A 24,652-nucleotide genomic window follows, 5' to 3' on the forward strand; every position below is an offset into this window, starting at 1 on the left:
AGACTTCTAATTTCACAGATGACAATCTGAACTGAACTTAAATTTTGATGTACTAGTTTAAATTTACAAGGTAATTTTATCAGGTTACATATTCTATGAAGCATGAATGTTAAAATTTCAGTGAAAATATGAAATAAATAAGTTTCTGAAATAATGTATTTTTAAAAACATCTTCCTATGAAAACTTTCAAACGTATGTGAAAGTAGGAAGATAATGAATAGCTAGTTTCTCATAACTAAGTTTCAAAAATTTTCAACATCTGTCCAAACTATAATCCAATTCTTTACTTCTAAATGATTTAAAAGCAAATTCCAGATATGATCTAATTGCATAACAGTTTGATTAGTGTATCTAAAAGGTAAAGATTTTTAATGAAAAGTCCAATACTATTATTACATCTAAAAGAAAAAAAAAACTTCCCTTTAATTTCATGCAAAACAGTGTTCACATTTCCTTGACTATCACACAGGTCTTTTCAGAGTTGGTTTGCTTGAATAAGGATTCAAACAAGATATACACATTACATTTGGCTGGTATCTCTCTTAATCTAAATTATGCATTTTAAAGTAAAACTTACTGGTATTTTGTTTGTGTATGTGTGTGTGTGTGTATGTGCACGGAGAATTGTAAAATAGATCTTCAGTATTAATTTAACATTTGGGGGAGATATTTATATATTCAGTAATGTGGAACAGCTGCAAATTTAAAGAAATAACCCTTATTGATAGGCCTATAAAAGCTGTCTGTAATTACATTCCTGAATGATTTGAATAATAGTGTGTCTGATATATTCTAAGATAAGTGGCTTTTACTTTCCTTTGATATTAAGGTCATATACTGTACTTATCTATTTTTACTCCATGCTCTCCTCTCTCTGGTAATAAATTAATTTTTTAGTGTTAGTTGGGCATGTGCCCTGTAGTTTAATTCATTTTCTTCTCCTCTGAAGAGAAACAAAGTTTTTCTAAGTATCACAATAATATTTTCCATGTTTAGGTTAGGTTTCTCATGTTAGAAGATCCAATACTATTAATATAAATATTCTATACCATACCCTACCCTATGTTCATGAAAGTTTTTGCAAGCTTTTTAAAGAAGAACAAAGGTAACGGAAGTTAACTTGGCTGATATATGATTACATAATAATTAATACACAATTGGCTAATATGTAATATTCTAAGATACTCTAAAGCTTAAAAAAAGTATATTTCACTACAAATACTACAATTCAACACAAGCAACAAAATTTGAAATGTACCAGTTGACAGTAACACGAAGTCCAATCAACTCTGGATACATAAAATAAAACTGTCAGAAAAGATTCAATCTTTTTTAAATGAATCTTTTAAGAACCTCATTTCCTACTATAGTACACTTAATTATAATAAATATAAACTAAAAATCATAATCGTGGAAAAGAAGTTGGTAGATGTTCCAGGAATAGTCACAGCTCTGAAAAGAGTGAATCCATAGCAAATGAAAGGAGCTAGTTGTACAAAGAAGAGAAAAAGAAAGGCCCAAGGCTTTCTTTAACATTGCCTCTTTAATCTCTCAGTTTCTTGTAGATTTATATACATATTTTCTTTATCTTGTCAGGTGACCTGCTTTTTTGGGGGGCCCAAATCATTACTAGCTCATTAATTAGCATCTGATATAATGGTTTTTTAATTGTGGATAATTTTATTACAATATCGACAAAGCATTAGAAGTATTATACACCAGTCAGGGATAAGATTGGCATACATTTACTTAAGCCAAAAAAAACCATTTTTTTTCTCCAAAAAACCCTGAAACTAAAAATGAATAACAATATTTTTAAAAAAGCAGCTGCTTTTAATAAGGTAAGAAAGGGAGAGATGAGAATGGTCTGGTATTAACTATAAGACTTTCTAAGTAGTCTCATAAATAAAATGAAGTAGTAAATAAAGAAATGAAAAAATAAAATAAAAAATAAATAAATGAAACGGTAGTATGGTACACCTTAAAGTTTAATTTAAAAATTAAATCAACTCATACCCAGAGAAGAATTGAATGAAAGAATAAGATGGGACATGGCTAGGCAATGGAAGCACAAAATACTGTCAAACTTTAATTAAAAAATGTTTTCAATTTAAGCAGACCCAGGCCAATGATTTTTCATTATTTTTGCCACAGTTCCATGACTACTGACATTTTCATCAGAACAAATAAAGGATTTTTCCCAAATTTAAAATGACAAAATTATTTTTAATTTTGACTTATCATTTCTTCCTCCTCTAAACTCAAAGGAATTTGATCTTAGCTAGACTCAACTCTTAGCCTGGGACCTGAATATACCTTAAGTGTTTAAAATGTAAAAAATTTATGTTTTTTAAAAGACAATTCTTCCACCATATTAGAGAACAAACTTTACCACAGATATATTATCATTTGTTTTGGGAATGAGACCATACAGTCATTTACAACTTCGTAAATGCTTGTATCAATAAAGACTCCCTCAAAGAAATTGTGTTCTTGCAGACAAACAAGAAAAAAGCTGGTGCTCTGGCAGAACAGGACAAGCTGACTGGGAAACACAACTAAAATGCCCTAGCCTAGCATTAGTTAAAAGAGAGACAGACAGACAGACAGACATTTAGACAGACAGCGAGATCTACTTAATATAAAAGCCCACTTAAGAGAAACAGAGATTAACTACAATTATAATTGTTATCATTATAATATGTAATTATCCTAATAATTCCAAATTCTGTTTAGTAAATTTCAGACTGAGTAAATCAGATTCCGTTTCATGAATTATGGTTTGTTTTTTATGTTCTTTTAAAACTGATATAGTAACCTGCACAACAAAGCAGGTATGACAGTCATTCTTCTCTATTTTCCAATTAAGTTCCTATAACACAAACAGGGTCAGGACCTACCTCATCCCTAATCATGGACAGTTGTAACTTCATTAGTTGCCAATCTGTCAACAGCAAAGCTACAAGCCTAGTTGCTAGTCATTTTTCTATATTCCTTAGATAGGAAACTTGACAGAACTAGTGATAAACACTAACTTCAGATGCTAAATTTGATTTGTGTATGAGAAAATGCCTTTTCTTCACTCTCCCTGCCAAAATTCAAGTGCATTACATAACGGGTTACTTCTTCCTATCCTTCAGCTTGAAAATCCTTGAGGGGGTGGAAGGACCTTAGTTACATGGCTTCTTGGTCATAATGACAACTTTAACGCCATTCTTTTGCTGGTCACAGTAAATCCCATGCTGGCTACCTGTAACAACACGCACAGACCTTAGTTTAAGGCTACTGTTGCCACTGTTTTCACCCAGGCATGATAAGGCTTTATTCCATCATTAAGTGAGGAAGTCATGTTTCACAGTGGCAATTTAAGGAAAGCAGGTGGTGAACAGCATGGACTGTGAAAATTCTTCTTCTACTTCTTGTCAGAGAGGAAAAGCCATTCAGATACCTAAATTTTAACTGTGAAATGTCAAAAGTAACTCTTGTTAGATTTTAAGCTATAATAAGCACAGAGAAAGCTAAGTCAGACTGCGGAGTTTAGCCAACATAAAATCAGAGAAATAATGACAAATAATGACAACCTGTATCTAGAGAAACTACCAAATGTTCCAAAATAAAAACACTTGGTATACTATAATTATGTACCCTTGGAGAAATTTTTCTTTATGTTGTTGCTCAACTGTAAACTCCATGAGGGCAGAAGCCTAGTCCATGCAGTTCACTGTATCTTTGGCATCTGCCTCATATTCTGGCCTGAATAAAACTGTGTGCAATGAATGAAACATTTACTGGCACATGCGTAGTAAAGAATTTTTCAAACACAGGTCTGGACTTTGTCCTAGCTCTTGAGATGTAACCTCTAAACCTTTGGAATATCCTGAATGAGAGGACTGCCTACTTATTCATGGTGGGAACCTACCAGACCAAACCTGACACATGATGCTGAGGAAGTGATTCACAGTGGGCCCCTAGACAGCTTATGTGAAGGATAATACTCCATGTGTACTGACATACTTTGACGCCAGCAGGGTGACCCAGAAACTTTGAATCTAAAACCCATCCAGAATTTCTGTTTCTTCCTTTCACTGGATCTAATTTGTATCCTATTGCTATCATAAAACTGTAATGTTAAGTATAGTGCTTTCCTGAGTTCTGTGAATTGTTTTAGTGAACTATCAAGCTTGAGGGTAGTTTTAGGAAACCCCTAACCGTGTACTTGGTCTCAGTAGTCTTGGGCCAAGTTAGCAGTTTGCAGGACTGTAGACTTTACATGGAGTTTGGTAACTTCAAATAGTATACTGTATCAAATAGGGCTTTTCTTTTTGCAACTCTCGTTTCTCGTTCGTGGACTGTTGTTGGGATTACTTACCATTCCTCAATTTATTACCTTGTTTTCTATAATGATCTCTTTTTAAATGAATCTCCTGCACCCTCATAAGTTAATTCCACTTGGGGATTGTGATCCATGAAGATCAAATCTCTTATATTAGGGCAACTAAGTCAGTGCTTCCTCACTAATGAGCCACAAATAGGTTACAGGTCTGTTGTGATGTTGCCCCCACCATTAGCCCTTGGGAATGCCAGGGGGGGCCTGTGGTAGCTGGAGCTCCTGAGTTGGGTACATTCTGCCTCCTACAGAAATCACAGCTTACCCCAATGCACATCACAAGTATTATCACTTTTCTATGTGTACTATAACATGAAAATATTGGAAAGGAGTAAGTTAAGAAATCATTATTACAATTTTCCCATGCCAGTATGCCACCAACATACTTTTCCAACATCAGATTTGGTTATTCCAACCTATCTGTGCTACGCTTTAGTCACACTGAATTACTGTTTCTCTAATACCCCAAGCTTGTTCACACCTCAAGCCTTTGCATACCCTATTTCCTGGGTCAGTGACATCAATCTTGCTCTAACCTAGCCACCTAGACAAACTCTTACTATTCTCCTAGATTCAGTTCTCAGTCACATATGCAAATTCTTTTCTAAGAGATCTTTGTCATCCAGTTGTACCTAAGCAGATTTATACGTCCAGTGCAGCATTTACTACAGATGCTTTGCCTGTTTCCCTTCCTGATCTGAGTTTCCTGATACCATGTTCTACAATTCACCTTCTTCAAAATTCATCTTCTTGGCTTTTTTTCTTTGTTGCCTTTAAAGCATGATGTTTCCTAGAATTCCATCCCTATCCGTCTCTTCTCACTGCACATGACCTTAGCCACAGAACAGAATTCAAACATTTTCAGGCTCATTATTTCATTTATTTTTCATGAAAACACAATTAAGTGTTTAGGGACAGCATTATCTCCATTTCATAAATTCAAAAATTAAAGTCTACACAAGTCAAAGAAGTGCCTAGCCATGATAATAAGTAGCTCAGCCAAGGATAGGTATCAGGTATCGGGGCTCTAAATTCAATACATTTCCTAAATGTTGCCCTGACTGTCTAAAGTAAACTAGAACCCTTAAAAAGTATATTCCCATAGAAACCTTCTGACTTGTGACTAGGTGCTGAAGAACCACAGGTACTATACCTCCCTTATGGGTTTCAAAGCATTTTAGGGATTGAACTCAGAAGTCATTTTTCCATAGAAACATAAATCTGAAACACTAAGTAAGCAAATTAATAATCTTTCTTATAAAACTAGTTTGAGAAGAAACAAAAAATGCAAAGAATGAGATAAGATTTCATGTTGATGTTTATCAGTAAAAAATACAGAAAAAGTTTTCAGAGGTTCTTTAACTGCTGAATTCACTTTAATACTTTTGTGTCCCAAATGTGAAAAAATTATTTGAAGCAGAAACACCAATTCTCACTCCAACATTTCTAATACCAGAGGTGAACAATTTTATTCTTATTTCTCATTTAACCTTATGTGCAAATTGTCTTTTCCCCCACCTCACTTTTTTCTCATCCCCTCCAGAAGCTGTAACAACCTGAGGATTGCTGCTTCTGAATTCCTGGGGCTTAATGTGAAACAATTTAGAAACTCTTAGCCTAGCAATAATCTAGTAGGAAAATAGGGTTAATAATTCACTAAAAAAGTTATAGTTTGTTCACAGACATACTACAGCAGGAAATAAAATGTTTCTTCATTTTTAACCATCTGTTGTCCAACTGCCAATTAATCTCAACTAAGACTGAAACAAATACTGTGTTTATACATCTTCTTTATCATAGTTTCAAAAACTAGGCCTTTCCTTACAATGATCATGATATTCATTTGGAATTATGTTAAAAAAATCTGAAACAAAAAAAAATTTCTGAATAGAAAATTTAAATGGTTAGAACAAACAGTAAAAATTTTCATTTGAAAAATATTTAATGTAAAAAAGGAACACTTCTTTGGGTTTCATTGTAAATGTTTTCATAATTTCAAAAAATAAAATATACCCATATTCTACCAAATACACAAGGAAAATAAATTTAAATAATCTACTGGAATAAATAAAAATCATCTATGGACTATGAGGTCATATAAACACAACTACTCGAAATTGTTCAACATTTTGGAAAATTATGTTGCTGATGGCAACACCTCAATCCACACTATTTGAGTTGCTGATACACCTACATCAGTCACATTCATGGTGGTTCTACATATCAGTGCCAGCATTATTTAACCACTTAAGTATGTTTCTGGGACAGCCACAGACAAGCGTTTATATAGCAATGTAACTATTACTTTATTACAAATTACTTTTACTTCTTCTTTCTATTCAATAAGGACAACATATTGATTTAAAAATTATCGATGTACTCTTATCTAAGAATTTCATTTCAGGATCCAAAAGGCTCCCATATTTATTAAGGTTCCATACCATTATATGAGGGTTATAATCTTTAAAGGTCTTTCTTGATTTTTCTTCTGATGTCTTTAATCTTACTTCTTTCTAAATTCAGATACATAATGAAAAAACTTGATTAATTTGCTTGATTAATCTTCTTTTTTAAGTACTGTTTTGAGGGCTGGAGATGAGATTAGGAGCCATACCATTCAGTACCAGAATATTCAGTTTATTTCCATACGTTCCACTTTTCAAAGTGCTACCTTTCCTTATTTGATTGTTGCTAGTGAACTTCTGGTTGCCATTCTTTTTTCCCCTAATGTTTATTTTTCTATTTTTGAGAGTGAGAGTGTGTGAGCAGGGGAGGTGCAGAGAGAGAGAGAGAGGGTGACAGAGGATACAAGCAGGCTTTGCACTGACAGCATGGAGCCCAAAGCAAGGCTCAAACTCCCACACCGTGAAATCATGACCTGAGCCAAAGTCAGATGCTCAACTGACAGAGCCACCCAGGTGCCCCATCTGGTTGCCATTCTTATTACTACTATTTGTTTTTATCTTTTTTTAGCTTTTGGGGATAAGTTGATGATCCTGCTTCACACGGTTGAACCTGACAGTCTTTAAAAAAAATTCTTTTTTTGAGTATAGATGACACACAAATATAGTTTCAGGTATATAGCACAATGCTTCAGCGTCACTATATATTATGCTATGCTCACCACAACTGTCGCTACCACCTGTCACCATACATTATTACAATGCCATGGGCTGTATTCCCTATGTTGTGCCTTTAATTCCCATGACTTATTCATTCCGCAACTGGAAGGCTGTATCTCCCATCCCCCTCTACCCAATTTTGCCTATTTGGCAGTGCTTTTTTTGTATACTGGCAGTGCTTTTCTTTTCCTTTGAAGAGGCCATCCCAATAAATATTTTTCTTAGAATGAAGGGTGAGTCCTTCAATTAGTTTGTGACGAATGAAAATTTATTGCAAGGTTTTCTAATCTCAACTGTATTCTTCTTATAGCTAATAAAATATGAGAGTCTACTCAGGATCCATTATCACATATCGTATCACTTTCAAAAATATTAGTTATTATTTATTGAGTGATGACAATGTGCCAGTCACTGTTCTAAGAGCTTTACATTTATTATCTCATTAATGCTATAACAATTCTATGAGGTATGTATGGTATTCACAGGAAAGTGAGGTACAGAAAAGTTACACACCAATTTGCCCAACGACATAGCTAGTAAGTGGTTAAACAGGTTTGTGCCCTGGTCATCTGGTATCAGAACCCAAGTTATTTATCCACTACCTTACTGCCTCCCAAGTTTTTAGGGCCCTCCCTTCCCCTCAGGGACTAACTGCTTCACAACAGATTTTTCACTACTTTTCTTTATAGACTACTCAAAGACTCAAGAAATACTTGATTACTTAAATAAGAAAGATTTAACTGCTTATTTTCACTGTCTCCCCCCATCTCTTTCAATGTGCCTTCTCCTTTTGGCAACAAGAAGGGAAAAACTAAAACCCACATATCGTTCTTCCTCATTTCTGAGCAGTTAAAGAGATAATCACATTCTATACCTTAAAACAGCATTGTCAACTTAATAGTTTTATTTTGTGCTTTCTAAGCCAAATGTCCCTGCTATCACATTTGCTATGATGGGAAAATCTTTTATAACAACGTACAAGAATTAGATACTCCTCTTTCCCACTTCTGGCAGAACCAGCTCGGTGTTCCCCAGGAGCTCAGGTCACCAATTATGTCTGTACTCTGCAATACTCTGCCAACCCTGGGAACCAGTGATAAACCAGATCTGTTCAAGCTACCTGTGTTCCCATCAGATCTTACTATTTTATCTCTTAGTTCGTCAGGTTTCTGAAAACAAGTTAAAAGGAGGTCAAGCATATCAACAGATTATACATCCTAGGCAGCACGCCTGATTTAGAGTAAAAGATAAGTGGATATAATACGCTAACACAGAAAAAGTTATTGTAGTTCCAGATACTATGATGGGCTGATGGCTTTGGCACTATTTTGAGATAGGCAGGCCTTCTGTCCCACTTCAAGCCCTACCACAAAAGTAATATTAAAAAATTCTTTTACAGATACTAAGGCATGTAAATAAAAATATGAAGATAATGCAAAAAGAAACACAATCTTGAATTTTTAAATGAAAACAGGCAGGTAATTTTAGTAGTCTATGATAAAAGAACAGTGTAACAGAATCAGAATGATTTTGGGAATTTAAGTCTGCTAATGTAGACAACAATTCTTTATGGCAGAATTTATATATATAAACTAACTCAATGTGGCAAAGAACCCTTGTATGCTACAGATATGTAAGAGTGCCAGAGAAAAACATACACATGATAATTAAATGTGGATAACAAGCAGAAGTCATTTGTGAGGATAATGGTTGGGAAAGAGCAAACTTTTAAAATATTTGTAAAATAAAAGGTCAGATCTGCATTGGACTTGTTTAGAGAAGAAAGTGTTCGAAGACTATGAATCCAATTATTTGCATTTTAATAAAAAAGATGCGATGGTATCATATGCAAACTGAGGTAATATATTGAGAAAATTACTTACGGTAATGACTGATGAAGTAGTTGACAAATTTAAACCTTCAAGATCAGCTATCAAGCTTGGAGAAAGAGCTGGTGTGGGAAGTGCGACTGGAGTGGATACTGGGTTAACTAGAAGAAAAGGCCCAAATTAGCAAATGTGCATGAAGATTTAATTCATATTATTAAAAGCAACATTTTTATTTTGTTAGTAAATCGAATTAAATTACTTTGATTAATAAATCTATGACAATTCTATTTAACATCTCGATCCAGTTAAGTTTATTATCAAGTCATGGCAGTTATTAGTCTTAGCTTTCAGAACCTAATGGCAAATCCTGAAACAAAATAAAATACAAATATCCTGAACAAAAGTTTTTGAAAATTTTTATCACATAACATTATCACTAACATTTATCACCCAGTAACTTCACTTAAAAAAAAAAAAAGGTAAAGAAACATTTTTTCAGCTAAAAAATAACAACAGCTTTTCAAGAGTTCTCCAATAGAGTTAGAAGTCTTAAGAGGCTATTTTTAAACCCTTTCTCTATTTTTTTTTTCCACTGTAATAATTACAGGGGCCCAAGCCACCTAACTCCCTTCTAATTAGACTTTGTCAGCAAAAACCATGTACTAGATAGGAATTTTTTTATTCTAAAACTACTATGTATGTGAGATCAGGTGTCTGAAAATTTGAAAATCTTTGAAAAAATGCCAATCTCATTCTCCCTGGCTTAAGACTCTTCAAAGGCTCACAACTGCCTACAAGGTAAAAGTCCAACTCTTTGATTAGATGCACAAAGTTCTCTGTGATCCAGCTCGGCACTGTCCAATAGAATTTTCTATGATGATGGAAATGTTCTATAGCTGTGCTGTCCAATATAGTGGCCACTAGCATATATACTTAATGTGTTCTTAAAATATGGCTAGTATGGGGCGCCTGGGTGGCGCAGTCGGTTAAGCGTCCGACTTCAGCCAGGTCACAATCTCGCGGTCCGGGAGTTCGAGCCCCGCGTCAGGCTCTGGGCTGATGGCTCAGAGCCTGGAGCCTGTTTCCGATTCTGTGTCTCCCTCTCTCTCTGCCCCTCCCCCGTTCATGCTCTGTCTCTCTCTGTCCCAAAAATAAACGTTGAAAAAAAAAATTAAAAAAAAAAATATGGCTAGTATGATTAAAGAATTGTATTTCAAATTTTAATTAATTTAAATTTAAGTAGGTACACGTGGCAGGTAGCCATCATACTGGGCAGCATAAGACTATCTCCAATTTCATCAGTGACTCCTGTGTTCTAGCCCTACTGATTAATACTCCCCAATATCTTGTTTCATGTCTTTGAGCTTTCTATATTCTGTTCTTTGCCTAGAAGGTTCTTCTCTTTCTTGTTTACCTTGCAACTTCTATCCATTAAGATACGACTTAGAAGGCAAGCACAACCTGACTCACATACACACAGCTTCTATGGGCCTTCTTCATTCTACAGATATACTTGGACGCACGTCTATGACTGTACTTCTCTCTAAATACAAATTTGTGTCTTTTTATTTTTTATGTCTAAAAGTCTACTAACGTATTAATTTTTAGTGTTTAGAAACTGCTTGACCATTGAATGAAAAAAATTAAAATGTGGAAAATGTTTTAGCTTCCAACAAATTCTCACTCCAAAAGACGACCATGGAGGAAGTAACATTTACTTAATTTGACAGGACTTCTCAAGTCATATTTTTTTTTCTCTTTTAGTCTCATAGTAACCTGTGGTTATACAGAAAAAATATTTATTCATAAAGTTAGGAATAAAAAATGATATTGCCCAAAGAAGAAATTTTCAAAGAAAATCTTAAATAAAATTTCAACATATAAAATAGAAACAGCAGAGTGGAGACTGGGTGGAGGAGGGAATGGAGCCCTTGGTTTCCTCCTTATTCTTTTACTGTGTCTGAAACACTGCTATAAATCCCCAGGCTTCCTCAGACTTATGTTGAAAACCAATGTACAGTTAGCAAGTATAACAGGGAGTTAGGGGAAAAAGAAAGATAAATGGGGATATGGTGGTACAAGAAGTCTTCATGAACAGGAGGAAATGAAGCCCAGTTTTTAAGTGTGGGCAAGATTTAAATAAGAGCAAAGGAAGAAGCTGGTGAATTTGTAGGTGAGAAAATATTTTGAACAAGGGCTCAGAAGTGGGAAACTGGAAACCTAAGGGGATTATATTTATCCTGTACACCAAAGGGAGCTGCTGTTAAAAACTACCAAAAAGAAGAACAATATAGGTACTGCTGGATATTAGTATAAAGACAAATGAAAGAAGGAACAGTCAGGTTGGCAGTGGGGAAGAATTATAATAGTTTAGGCATGACATGAAAAGGACTAAAGATAACAACAGTTGAGAAGGCAGAAAAAGTACTTATGTTAAAAGACGCTGTAAACTGAGGCACAGGAAGATTACGTCTTGCCGATGTCATAAGAGAAGTGAACAGAAGAATCACTGGGGCACCAGGAACTGGTTCTCCTATCTTGGATCAAAATATGCTGCCTTTCCAAAAGATCACTTTTTCTGGTAGGTTCTAAATGTTGGTTCATTTGTTTGTCTGTCCATCCACCATCCATCCAAAATACTAGATGCCCATGTAAGGGAAAAAGAATGAATAAGAAATAGCCTCTGATTTCAACTATGGCTTGGCTAAAGACAGAAGAAAAAGACATCAAAACACAGGAGAAAAATTCATCTTAAAGTCTGACTTAAAAAAAAAAAAGATAGGGTTTTAGTATCATTTCAGGAAACAGAGGCTCTGGTACTATCGAAATGATTACACAACTATTTACAGGTCTGGCAAGACACTGAAAGTTTATCCTAAATTGGATTCTGAGGTTAGTTGACTATCTTAAGTATTTAATTGATGTGTAAGAAAAAAATGATTCTATTAGTTTAAAAATATATATAACCTGGCATACAAATTAAAACAAGGTATCAATTCTAGCCATCAAATTGGCAAAAGCAATTTTTAAGTATAAAACCCATCATCTGTAAGGATATTAAGTATTTAATTGATGTGTAAGAAAAAAATGATTCTATTAGTTTAAAAATATATATAACCTGGCATACAAATTAAAACCAGGTATCATTTCTAGCCATCAAATTGGCAAAAGCAATTTTTAAGTATAAAACTCATCATCTGTAAGGATATAAGGAATGGGTATTCTCCTACTAATACTGTGTAAGCTGGTACAAGCTTTGGCAATTTTAGACAACAGAATTCTTCAAAGCCTTTGTTCTAGCAATTCTACGCTTGGGAATTTATCTTAAGGAAACAGTCATGGAGATAATGCAATAATATACTTATGATGATGTGTATTGCTTCATTGATTATGAAGGCAAAAAAAATGGAAACCAGTTAAATTTCCAACAATAGTAAACCTGTTAAACAGAATTTACTACAATAACATAAAGGATAACCATGCAATCATTAAAAATGAAATTGTTAAAGAATATTTATGGCATGGAAAGGAATGTGTATGATAAACAGAGAAGCAAATGATAAGAGTATCCCTGCAATATCAAAAATCAAGGAGGGGAGGGAAGGGGATTTGCATATAAAAAGATCTGAACTGGTGTGCCAGAATGTAAACCAAGGGTTTTTGGATTACACATTTATTTTCTTATTTTTAAAACTTCCTGCAAAACACTTTTTTACTAAAGTACAGTTAGGGGCGCCTGGGTGGCGCAGTCGGTTAAGCGTCCGACTTCAGCCAGGTCACGATCTCGCGGTCCGTGAGTTCGAGCCCCGCGTCGGGCTCTGGGCTGATGGCTCAGAGCCTGGAGCCTGTTTCCGATTCTGTGTCTCCCTCTCTCTCTGCCCCTCCCCCGTTCATGCGCTGTCTCTCTCTGTCCCAAAAATAAATAAAAAAAAAAAGTTGAAAAAAAAAATTTTAAAGTACAGTTAACCCTTTAACAACACAGGTTTGAACTATGTGGATCCACTTATGTAGATTTTTTTTAAAGATACAGTATAATACTAAAAGTATATTTTATCTTCCTTGTGATTTTCTTAATAACACTTTTCTCTAGATTATCCTAAGAATATGGTATATAATAGATATTACATACAAAATATGTGTTAACTGACTGTTTATATCACCAGTAAGGCTTCCAGTCAACAGTAGGCTATTAGTAGCTAGGTTTTTGGGGAGTCAAAAGTTAAATGTGGGTTTTCGACTGTGTATGGGTCAGCACCCCTAAACCCTGCAATGTTCAAAGGTCTATTGCATAATTATACAATTATTCTTCTGATCAAAGTTTTGTTTCAAAACTTAGGACTACATAAAAGTTTTAGTATATAATGGTTTAACATGAGTGTATTTAACTTGTTAAATGTAATTTGTTGCTGCTGCATCATTTTTACAATCATCTCCATCATAGGTAACATCCTATATAATGCATATCATGGTGCCCAGCAGAGTTTTAAGTGTTTTTACATTTATCGGTATATTTAATCCACTTAATATTGCTAAAAAGTATTACTATTATCCCAATTTGATATATTAAAGGAATTAAGTACAGAGTAAGTAATTTGTCCAAGGTGACCCAGCTAGTAATTAAAACAACTGGAATTCAAACTCAGACACTCCAGCTCCACTGTCCTCTTTGCCACTCCACTCTACTGCCTCTACTACAATTTATTCAACAGTATATCACAGACCATAAGGTTTAGGTGAGGCATTATTACTGGTGGCTGATACAAATTTTAAAAAGACTCCACCGTTAGTTGAAGCAATAGTATAATTACACAGGTTTACATGTCCTATAAAAGAACACCAGAGTATGATTGTTGCTTTCTGATCATCCCATCAAGATCACATGATATGGGGTACTGAAAGATATCTTCATTTCCAGAAATATAAAATACCCAAGGAACTTTTTAAGTGTAATGGGAGAAACAGAGCTCCTTGGGTAGGGACAGTGTTGTATCCATTTAGAATCTCCAGCATGTAGCAGATTACCTAGATCACAGCTAGTGTTCAATAAATGCTTTTTGAAAGAAGAAACAGATAAAATTCAGTACTTGTAGTTTTCCTGGTATGCAGTGCATACTGAATACATAACCTCTGTGGATTATGAGGTTCCTGTTAGATAAAACATAAGGAATGTGTCTGACCCTCCTTCAAAATTTATCTAATTCTCACAGCTGAGAAACTCAAGCTATTGGAGAGTGACATTTTAGTTTCTGATCAACAAACTGTTTGCCATAGATAATATGAATTACTATAGGCTAATAAGCAGCATAAATGAAATCAGTATCTTAAGAACCATCATCAACAAAGATTTTCTCCCATCACACTCCTTCTTCTTCTTCTTTTTTTTTTTTTTTAAGTAGGCTTCATGCCCAGTGCAGAGCCCAGTGCGGGGCTTGAACTCACAACCCTGAGATCAAGACCCAAGCTGAGATAGAGTCAGATGCTTAACTGACTGAACCACCGGGCAGCCCTCCACTTACCTTTACCTCTAAGCTAGGATCACAGTTCTTCCACAAGACCTTTATAGCTTTTTAATTCGTCTCCCCCCTCATTTATTCACACTTTGTACCTCTACTGTTCAGGTGTCTGTGCCCCAGACTAGATTTTAGTCTCTGAAAGAGAATAACTGAATTCTATTTACCCATCCTAGCAAACAAAAAAAGGATATCCTTGGGGCGCCTGGGTGGCGCAGTCGGTTAAGCGTCCGACTTCAGCCAGGTCACGATCTCGCGGTCCGTGAGTTCCAGCCCCGCGTCGGGCTCTGGGCTGATGGCTCAGAGCCTGGAGCCTATTTCCGATTCTGTGTCTCCCTCTCTCTCTGCCCCTCCCCCGTTCATGCTCTGTCTCTCTCTGTCCCAAAAATAAATAAAAACGTTGAAAAAAAAAAAAAAAAAAAAAAGGATATCCAGCAAAGTACCCTTAACACTTAGCAGACAATCTGCAAATGCTTGCTGAACTGACTTGTTAAAAAGAGAAGCTCTGATTGTTATTTCTGACAAATGCAAAATAAAAGATTTGTAAAGAAACAGTTCTCAGGGGAGCGGCTGGGTGGCTCAGTCGGTTGGGCATCTGACTTTGGCTCCGTTCATGATCTCGCAGTCTGTGAGGTTCAAGCCCTGCGTCGGGCTCTGCGCTGACAGCTCAGAGCCGAGAGCCTGTTTCAGGTTCTGTCTCCCTTTCTCTCTGCCCCTCTCCCGCTTGCACTCTGTCTCTCAAAAATAAAATTAAAACATTAAAAAAAAAAAAAAAAAGAAATAGTTCTCAGGTATTAAAAAAAAAAACAGAAATATATCCTATGTTGAGTTAAAATGTAAGTTAGGGTGAAATTTCCTTAAAATTAAAAAAAATCTCATGTTTAAATTCTTAAAACTTAAGTGTTTAAGAAAACTTTTGCTGCTACATATGAAAACATACTTTTAAAAAGAATCAAATAATAAAAACTGTATCATTTTACAGGTTTCAATTTTTCCTTAGCTGCCAGGAAATCCGGAGTGTAATATAAAGTGTATTTTCTGCACTCCAGTACCTTGTAACATTTACCCTTAATTTCTTCTTAAATACACTTGACTATTATTCTTCCACAATTTTAAACTTTTTAAATTGTAAAAGTTCCATATTCATGTAAAATGTTCATTGTGACAGGAAGACATAAAATATAAAATAAGTCTCTCTCTCCCCTCTGTTCCTAGTTTAGTCCTATATCTCAAAGGGGCCAGAGCTAACCCTTACTGTTTATTCTGCAGCCTTCTGGAAAAATAGCAAGTACAATCATATCTGTGCTCGTGTGCTGGATATAGTTCCTCTTTTACTCTTTTTTTTTTTTTACAGAAGTGGAATTATGATCTACATGTACTTTTTTTTTTAACTTACAATAATTTGGAAATATAATTAGATAATTAGCACACAAGGATTTGCTTCATTTTCGTTAATAAATTGTATCATCCTACTGGTAGATATTTTATTTGACTTTGGATTTCACTGTAATAAATAATGCTGCAATGAAGTTTTTACATATACCTTTGCATATTTTATTAACTTAGCAAATATTTAATGGGTGCTCACTATCTGCCAGGTGCCATTCTAGGTACTAGGAACACCAGCGAGTAAGAAAGACAAGGTTCCCATTCTCATGGAATTTGTATCCTAGTTGGGCAAGACAGACAATAAACAAAGTACTACAAATATTTGCGATAATTTCAGATGGTGAAAAATGCTCTCAAGACAATCAAAGCTGATTCATAAAGCTGTGTAAGAGAAGGTAACTTTTGATCCGGGATTTGAAAGATAAGATGCAGTCTGCCATAAGAAAATCTAAAGAAGTGTTCTTTGGTAACAGCAGTACGAAGGCCCTTGGCAGGAATGAGACTGGTATATTCCAGAAATGCAGAGGAGCATAGTAGGTAAGAGGTAGACATGAGTCAGATCACCTAAAGGTCTTAGACACCTAGAAATATAGATTTTAACTGCAAAATTAAGCCATTAAATTAAAGTGTCTAAAACAAGAAAGAAGTAGGATCTGATTTTCCTACAAAAGAATTGCTAGTTCAAAGGGTGTGTGCAATTTAAGTTTTGACAAATACTGTGAAAATGACTCCAAAAGCTTCACCTACTTTTATTCCTATCAAAAACATACGTAGGGTGCCTGTTTCTCCAAACCTTATCAACACTGGATGCTGCTTTAAAATCTTCGCCAATAGGTAAAAAATGATATTAACTCATGAATCTTTGCCAATAGTGAAATGATGCAAATTTGGGTCGAACTTTATTTTACTCAGGTGTATATCACAGTGATTGGGTGTTTATACATTAAAGAATAATCCCCACAATAACTCTAGTTACTACCTGGCACTATACAAAGTTGTTACAACTTTGTTACTATTGACTATATTCCCTATGCTGAACCTTATATCCCCATGACTTATTTATATAACTGTTAAGTTTGTACCTCTTTATCCCCTTTACCTATTTTGCCTGTCCCCTAAATCCTCCCTACTCTGGGAACTAACACTTTGTTTTCTGTACCTATGAATCTGTTTCTGTATTATTAATTCATTTGTTTTGTTTTTTATATTCCACATATAAATGAAGTCATACAATATTCATCTTTCATTTATATCACTTAGCATAATAGCCTCTAGGTCCACCCATGTTGTTGCAAATGGCAAGATTCCATTCTTTTTTATAGATGAGTAATATGGCTGTGTGTGCATACACACACCATATATACACATACCACATCTCACCATATATGTATGTGTGTATGTGTGTGTGTGTGTGTGTGTGCACCACATCTTTGTCCATTTATCTATCAATAGAGAGTTGTTTCCATATCTTGGCTATTGCAAATAATGCCGCAGTGAACACAGAGGTACATGTATCTGTAGACAAACAGCCCAGAAGCAGGATTGCTAGATCGCATGGTATCTCTATTTTTAATTTTTTGAGAAATCTCCATACTGTTTTCCATAGTGGTTGCACCAATTTACATTCCCACCAACAGTGTCTGAGGGTTCCCATGTCTCTACTTTATCAATAATACTTGTTACTTTTTGTCTTTTTGATAATAGCTAATCTGAAAAGTATGAAGTAATATCTTATTGTGGGTTTTTTGTTACTGTTGTTCATTTGCTTGTTTTCCTTGAAGCCAATGACTTTATTCTTTTTTTTTTTAAGTTTTAATTTTAATCATCTGGTACTCATCAGGACAAAGGCACTCCTTAATCCCCATCAACTATTTCACACATCCCCCCACTCACCTCCCCTGTGGAACCACCTGTTTGTTCTCTATAGTTAAGAGTCTGTTTCTTCATTTGTCTCTCTTTCTTTTCTTTTCTTCTTTTTTGGCCTTTGCTAGCTTGTTTTGTTATTTATTTATATGTTTGTTTGTTTGTAAATGTTTATCTGTTTACTTTTGAGGGAGATAGAGAGCACAAGCCGGGTAAGGGCAGAGAGAGAAAGGGAGAGAGAGAATCCCAAGCAGGGTCTGCACCGTCAGTGTAGAGCCTGACATGCGGCTCAAACTCACAGACTGTGAGATTATGACCTGACCGAAATGAAGAGTTGGCCACTTAACGAACTATATGCCACCCAGGCACTCCTGTTTTGTTTTTCAAATTCTACATTATGACTGAAAACACATGGTATTTGTCTTTCTCTGTCTGACTTATTTCACTTAGCATTATTCTCTCTAGCTCCATCCATGTCAATGCAAATGGCTAAATTCCATTCTTTTTTTTTATGTCTGAATAATATTCCACTCACATCTTCTTTATCCATTCATCAGTCAAGGGTCATGAGCTGCTTCTGTATGTTGACTATTATAAATAATGCTGCTATAAGCACTGGGGTGCATGTACCCCTTTGAACTACTGCTTTTGTATTCTTTGGCTAAAATAATCAGCAGTGTGACTGCTGGATCATAGGGTAGTTCTGTTTTTAACTTCTGGAGGAACCTCCGCACTGTTTTCCACAGTGTTTGCACCAGCTTGCATTCTCACCAACAGTGCACATAGGTTCTTTTTCCCCCCACATACTCACCAACACTTGTTTCTTATGTTTTTTATTTTAGCCATTCTGACAGGTGTAAGGTGGTACCTTGTTGTAGTTTTGATTTGCATTTCCCTAATAAGTGATGGTGAACATCTTTTCATATGTCTGTTGGCCAACTGTATGCCTTCTTTGGAAAAATGTCCATTCAAACCCTCTGCCCATTTTTTAATAAGGTTGTTTCTTTAACACTAAGTTGGGTGCCTTCTTGATATATTTTAGGTATTAACCTCCCACTGGATGCATAATTTGCAAATATCTTCTCCCATTCAATAGGATGTCTTTTAGTTTTGTTGATGGTTTCTTTCACTATGCAAAAGCTTTTTTGTTTGATGTAATCCCACTTATTTATTTTAGCTCTTGTTGCCCTTGTCTGAGGAGAGTGGTTCAAAAAACATACCAAGACTATTGTCAAAGAGCTTACTGCCTATGTCTTCTTTTAGGAATTTTATGGTTTCAGGTCTTACATTCAAGTCTTAAATCCACTGTGAATTTACTTTGTATATGGTATAAGACAATGGTCCAGTTTCATTCTTTAGCATGTAGCTGTCCAGTTTTCCCAAAAACATTTATTAAAGAGACTGTCTTACCCCATTGTATATTCATGTCTCCTTTGTCCCAGATTAACTGGCCATATATGTGAGGGTTTATTTCTGGGCTCTATATTTTAATCTATTGGCCTATGTATCCGTTTTCATACCAGCATCACACTATTTTGATTACTATAGTTCTATAGTATAGTTTGAAATCAGGGAGCGTGGTACCTCCAAGCTTTGTTCTTTTTCAAGATTGCTTTGGCTATTTGGGGCCCTTTGTGGTTCCATAAAAGTTTTAGGATTCTTTGTTCTAGTTCTGTGAAAAATGTCATTGGTATTTTGATGGGGAGTTTACTTAATCGGCAGATTACTTTTGGTAGTATGGACATTTTAACACTATAAATTCTTCCAACCCACGAGCATGGTGTATCTTTTTCTTTATTTGGGTCATCTTCAATTGCTTTTACCAATGTCTTATAGTTTCCAGAATACAGGTCTTTCAATTCCTAGGATAAATTCATTCCTAGGTTTTTATTCTTTTTGATGCAATCGTAAATGGGATTGCTTTCTTAATTTCTTTTTCTGACAGTCTGCTATTAGTGTATAGAAATGCAATGAACTTCTGTATCCTAATTTCATATCCACTGATTTTACTCAATTCATTTATTAGGTCTAATAGTTTTTTGGTGAAGTCTTTAGGGTTTTCTATACATAATATCCTGTCATCTGCAAATAGTTTTACTTATTCCTTTCAAATTTGGATGACTTCTTGTTCCCCGACTGCTGTGGGTAGGGCTTCCAGTACTATGATGAATAAAAGTGGGAAGAATGGGCATTCTTGTCTTGATTCCATCTTAGAAGAAAAGCTTTAAGCTTTTCAAAGTTGAATATGTTGTTAGCGGTGGGTTTGTTACATATAGCCTTTTTTATGTTGGGGTACATTCCTTCTATACTCACTGTATTGAGAATTTTTAATCATAAATGGATGCTGAATTTTGCCAAATGCTTTTTCAGCATCTATTGAGATGATCATATGATTTTTTTCCTTTTTGTTAATGTGGTGTATCATGTGTACTGATTTGCAGATATAAAACCATCCTTGTATCCCATTTGATCATGGTGCATGATCCTTTTAAATATTGTTGAATTCAGCTTACTAATATTTTGTTAAGGATTTTTGCCTTTATGTTCATTATGGATATTGGCCTGTAATTTTATATTTAGGGTGTCTCTGGTTTTGGTATAAGGGTTATGCTGGCCTCGTAAAGTATGTTTGGTAGCATTCATTCCTCTTCAATTTTTTGGAATAATTTGAGTACAGATACTAACTCTTGTTTAAATGTTTGGCAGAATTTATTTGTGAGGCCGTCTGGTCCTGGACTTTCATTTTGTGGAGTTTTAAAATTGCTGATTCAATTTCATCACTTGTAATCAGTCCACTTAGATTTCAATTTCTTCATGATTCTGTCTTAGAAGGTTGTGTTTCTTGGAATCCACTTCTTTTAGTTTTCCAAGTTTTTTGGAGTATAGTTGTTCATAGGCTCCAACTTTATTTTTATTTTCTTTATGCTAAGTATTTCTCTATAATTTCTCTGTATTAAGAATTTGCCATGACTACTGAAGATAGGCCAGGTAAACAATATAAATAGAACAGTCCTATTTATGACAAAATGAGACAATCTAAACACATAACTTCCCTTTAGCATGAAAAAACTATAATGCAAAATGACAGTAGTTTAACATTTATAGTATTTTACTTGCTGTTTCTCTTTTTTCTGTATAAAATCTACACACCAATAAAGTTAGTTAGTTCCATTATCTCTTTCTCGCAATGCAAGGATATTTAAAAGATGATGAATATACCTTTGCACACTTGGGTGAGTATATGAGTAAGATTCTCAATTCTTAGAAGTGGATTTGGTAGGACAAAGATATTGTACAGTTATAATATTGATAAATATAGCAACACCAGCCTCCAAAATCTTCGTTATCTATTTCTATTCCTACCAAAAGTGCACCAAGTAGAACATCGTGGTGTCTTTTACATTTCCAGTTATTTTCCTCATTCTCTACTTCCTTAAGTGAGATGTTTCAATCTCTATAATTAATAACGTAGAAATTGTGAGATATGGATAATTATTTACTAAAGCAAGTATAAATTATTAAAGTAAAAGATCTTAAAAAGAATTTGGTGTACTTTTATTTGATCAATTATATTTATTCATTTGATATAAAACTGATAACCTGATTAGATGAAAGACACTAATAGAACTAATTTCTCAAACTTTCTTGGTCTATTCATCTATAAATCTTTCATAATAGAAGTTAACATATTTTGAGACACATAAAAGGTACTATAAAAGTAAATACTACTACTAAACAAAAGAAAAAATTAAAATTTTAATACTTACAATCATCCAGATCTAGAAGTGAAACATCTTTGGTAAGAGGATTTATATTTTGTTTTGTTTTGTTTTCTTTCTCCTATAAAATAAATAATTTAATTACTACATGTTCTTATAAAAAAATCAATGAAGTAGTTCTTAATGTTTCAAAACAATTTTTCTTCTGCTTAGTCTTCCAAGAAAAAATCAATCAAATTAAGCTTTCTCTATGGGTATATGGACTGTATTTTTTATTTATTTTATTTTTTTTCTTTCAACCTTTTTTTTTTTTTTCCAATATATGAAATTTATTGTCAAATTGGTTTCCATACAACACCCAGTGCTCATCCCAAAAGGTGCCCTCCTCAATACCCATCACCCACCCTCCTCTCCCTCCCACACCCCATCAGTTTGTTCTCAGTTTTTAACATGGACTGTATTTTTTTTTTTTTTAATTTTTTTTTCAACGTTTATTTATTTTTGGGACAGAGAGAGACAGAGCATGAACAGGGGAGGGGCAGAGAGAGAGGGAGACACAGAGTCGGAAACAGGCTCCAGGCTCCGAGCCATCAGCCCAGAGCTTGACGCGGGGCTCGAACTCCCGGACCGCGAGATCGTGACCTGGCTGAAGTCGGACGCTTAACCGACTGCGCCACCCAGGCGCCCCTGGACTGTATTTTTTAATCAAAATTTTTATTTCAGTTAGCATACATTATTTCTTCTCCACCATGCAAACTATTACCTTAGAATAGTCTGTTTAAAGATTACAAAGGTCCAATAAATAAATAAATAAATAAACAAATAAATAAATATAGATTATAAAGGTAAGAAGAAAGAAGAACATTTGAAGGTAAATAATTATTTTATGACCCAACAACTTTTGCTAATATAAAAATATAAAGTGGCTCTTTGGTAAAAAGTCTACAAACATGTTGGAAATAATTTTTAAACAAATTAATTTAAGAAAAAGAGTTTCTCAAACAATATAAGCTTAGGTCTGAAATTGTCAAGAGGCTTGTAATAGATTAGCTTTTCTAAGATGTAGTCTGTGACAGACATTGTACTAGGTACTTTGTATTTGAACAGTGAGTTGCATCAGACTTCTTCAGCCAAAGGTATTCAGTAAAATCTACAAATGACATTTTCAGGCACTTGCTCTTTAGGGAAGAAAAGTATTCATTTACTTTCTTTACTGTTTTCCTTTGGGGAAAATAAGTATTTCAAAACATATCTGCACATATGTAGGGTTTCCTCCGCCTCAGATCTGCTTATTTAATCTATCTATATTTTTGAAATATGAACAACCGTGCATTAGAAAACAGTATCTGTAAGCCTGAGTATTCACAGTTTGGTCAAAGATTCAGAAAAGATGTGTTATACACACACACACACACACACACACACACACACACACACACACGTGTGTGTGTGTGTGTATTATATATACATATATGTATAATATATATAAAATATATAAAATATATAAAATTTATAATAAATATAAAACACACACACACACACAAGTACAGTAATGAATAGCATTATAAACAATTAAAGACCAACAAAGATTAGGTTGCTAAATAGATGTATTTGGATCAAAGTTACTTATCTTTAAAATCTATACTTTTTACATTAAATTTTCTCAAATTAAAACTTAAGTTTTTGCTAAAATGTTTTTGTTCATTTACTCAATCATTCATTCATCCAAAAGACATATACAGAGTTTTAAACATATATCAGATTCTTTGCTAAGAAAAAGAAGTAATAAGCCAAGACAGACCTAGTCCTTGCCTTCAGGTAACTTATAATCTTTTTTTTTTAATCACTTCTTTTTTTTTTTTTTAAGTTTATTTATTTTGAGAGAGAGAGAGAGAGAGAGAGAGAGAGTACAAGTGGGGAGGGGCAAAAGAAGGAGAGACAGAATCCCAAGCAGGCTCCACGCCATCAGCACAGAGCCCGACATGGGGCGCGAACTCATGAACTGCAAGATTATGATCTGAGCCAAAACCAACAGTCAGCTGTGCCACCCAGGCACCCCCAGGTAACTTATAATCTAACAAAAGAGTTTACAGCTTATCTGTATGAATTATTAGAAGTTTTTTGTTTTTTGTTTTTTTTTACAGAGAGAGAGGGCGTGGGCAGGGCAGGAGCAGAAGGAGAAAGAGACAAAATCTTAAGCTGAGCATGGAGCCCTACTGAGAGCTCGATCTCACAACTGTGAGATCATGACCTGAGCCGAAATCAAGAGTGGGACACTTAACCGACTGAGCCACTCCAGCTCCTCTACAAGTTTTTTGAAGTATTCCTCTAACCATAGAAAGGTATCACTAAAGCAAAAAGTACACTACCATCATTTAACATCGATACCATGCTAGAACTCTTACACAGTGCAATACATCAAACTGTCTGTTAGGTAACATTTTAAAATGATCTTAAGCAATGCTAGTTTTCTCCTTATGCCAAAACTCAAAACAAATTATTTTCAAGTATCAGACAAGAATACACATTAAAACACTAACTAAAAACATCAGCACTGGTTTTCTTTATGAGAATAATTATTTCTGCCAATGAAAACTTTAAATTATCTAGATGGGTTTTAATTTTCACTCATTATTTTTTAAAAAGCAAAAAATATTTGTCCTTCTCTTCACACTTCAAACGAATAACAATTTCCAGGGTTGGGGGAAAAAACAGAAGAAATGTTAGTTTTGAAGCTGGAATTTAAAGTGGAAATAAACAAAAACAGGTTCAGAATGAAAATGCCATCTCAACTAGAATATCATTCCTGTGGAGAAAGAACATAACAAAAAG

At 34.6% G+C, this 24,652-nt stretch overlaps 1 protein-coding gene across 2 annotated transcripts in view; it reads right to left on the bottom strand.

Moving 5' to 3' along the window:
* AP3B1 (adaptor related protein complex 3 subunit beta 1) overlaps positions 1 to 24,652 on the bottom strand; it is a 262,517-nt gene that overhangs the window by 57,409 nt on the left and 180,456 nt on the right. For both annotated transcript variants that reach the window (XM_045496395.1, XM_045496398.1), the window contains exons 21-22: positions 21,869 to 21,941; positions 9,394 to 9,500 (exon numbers count right to left, since the gene is read on the bottom strand). In XM_045496395.1, the coding sequence (XP_045352351.1) occupies positions 9,394 to 9,500; positions 21,869 to 21,941 (180 nt within the window). The remainder of the gene's footprint in view (positions 1 to 9,393; positions 9,501 to 21,868; positions 21,942 to 24,652) is intronic.

This window comes from Leopardus geoffroyi, chromosome A1 (assembly GCF_018350155.1).
Source record: "Leopardus geoffroyi isolate Oge1 chromosome A1, O.geoffroyi_Oge1_pat1.0, whole genome shotgun sequence".
In the NCBI taxonomy this organism is placed as follows: Eukaryota; Metazoa; Chordata; class Mammalia; order Carnivora; family Felidae; genus Leopardus; species Leopardus geoffroyi.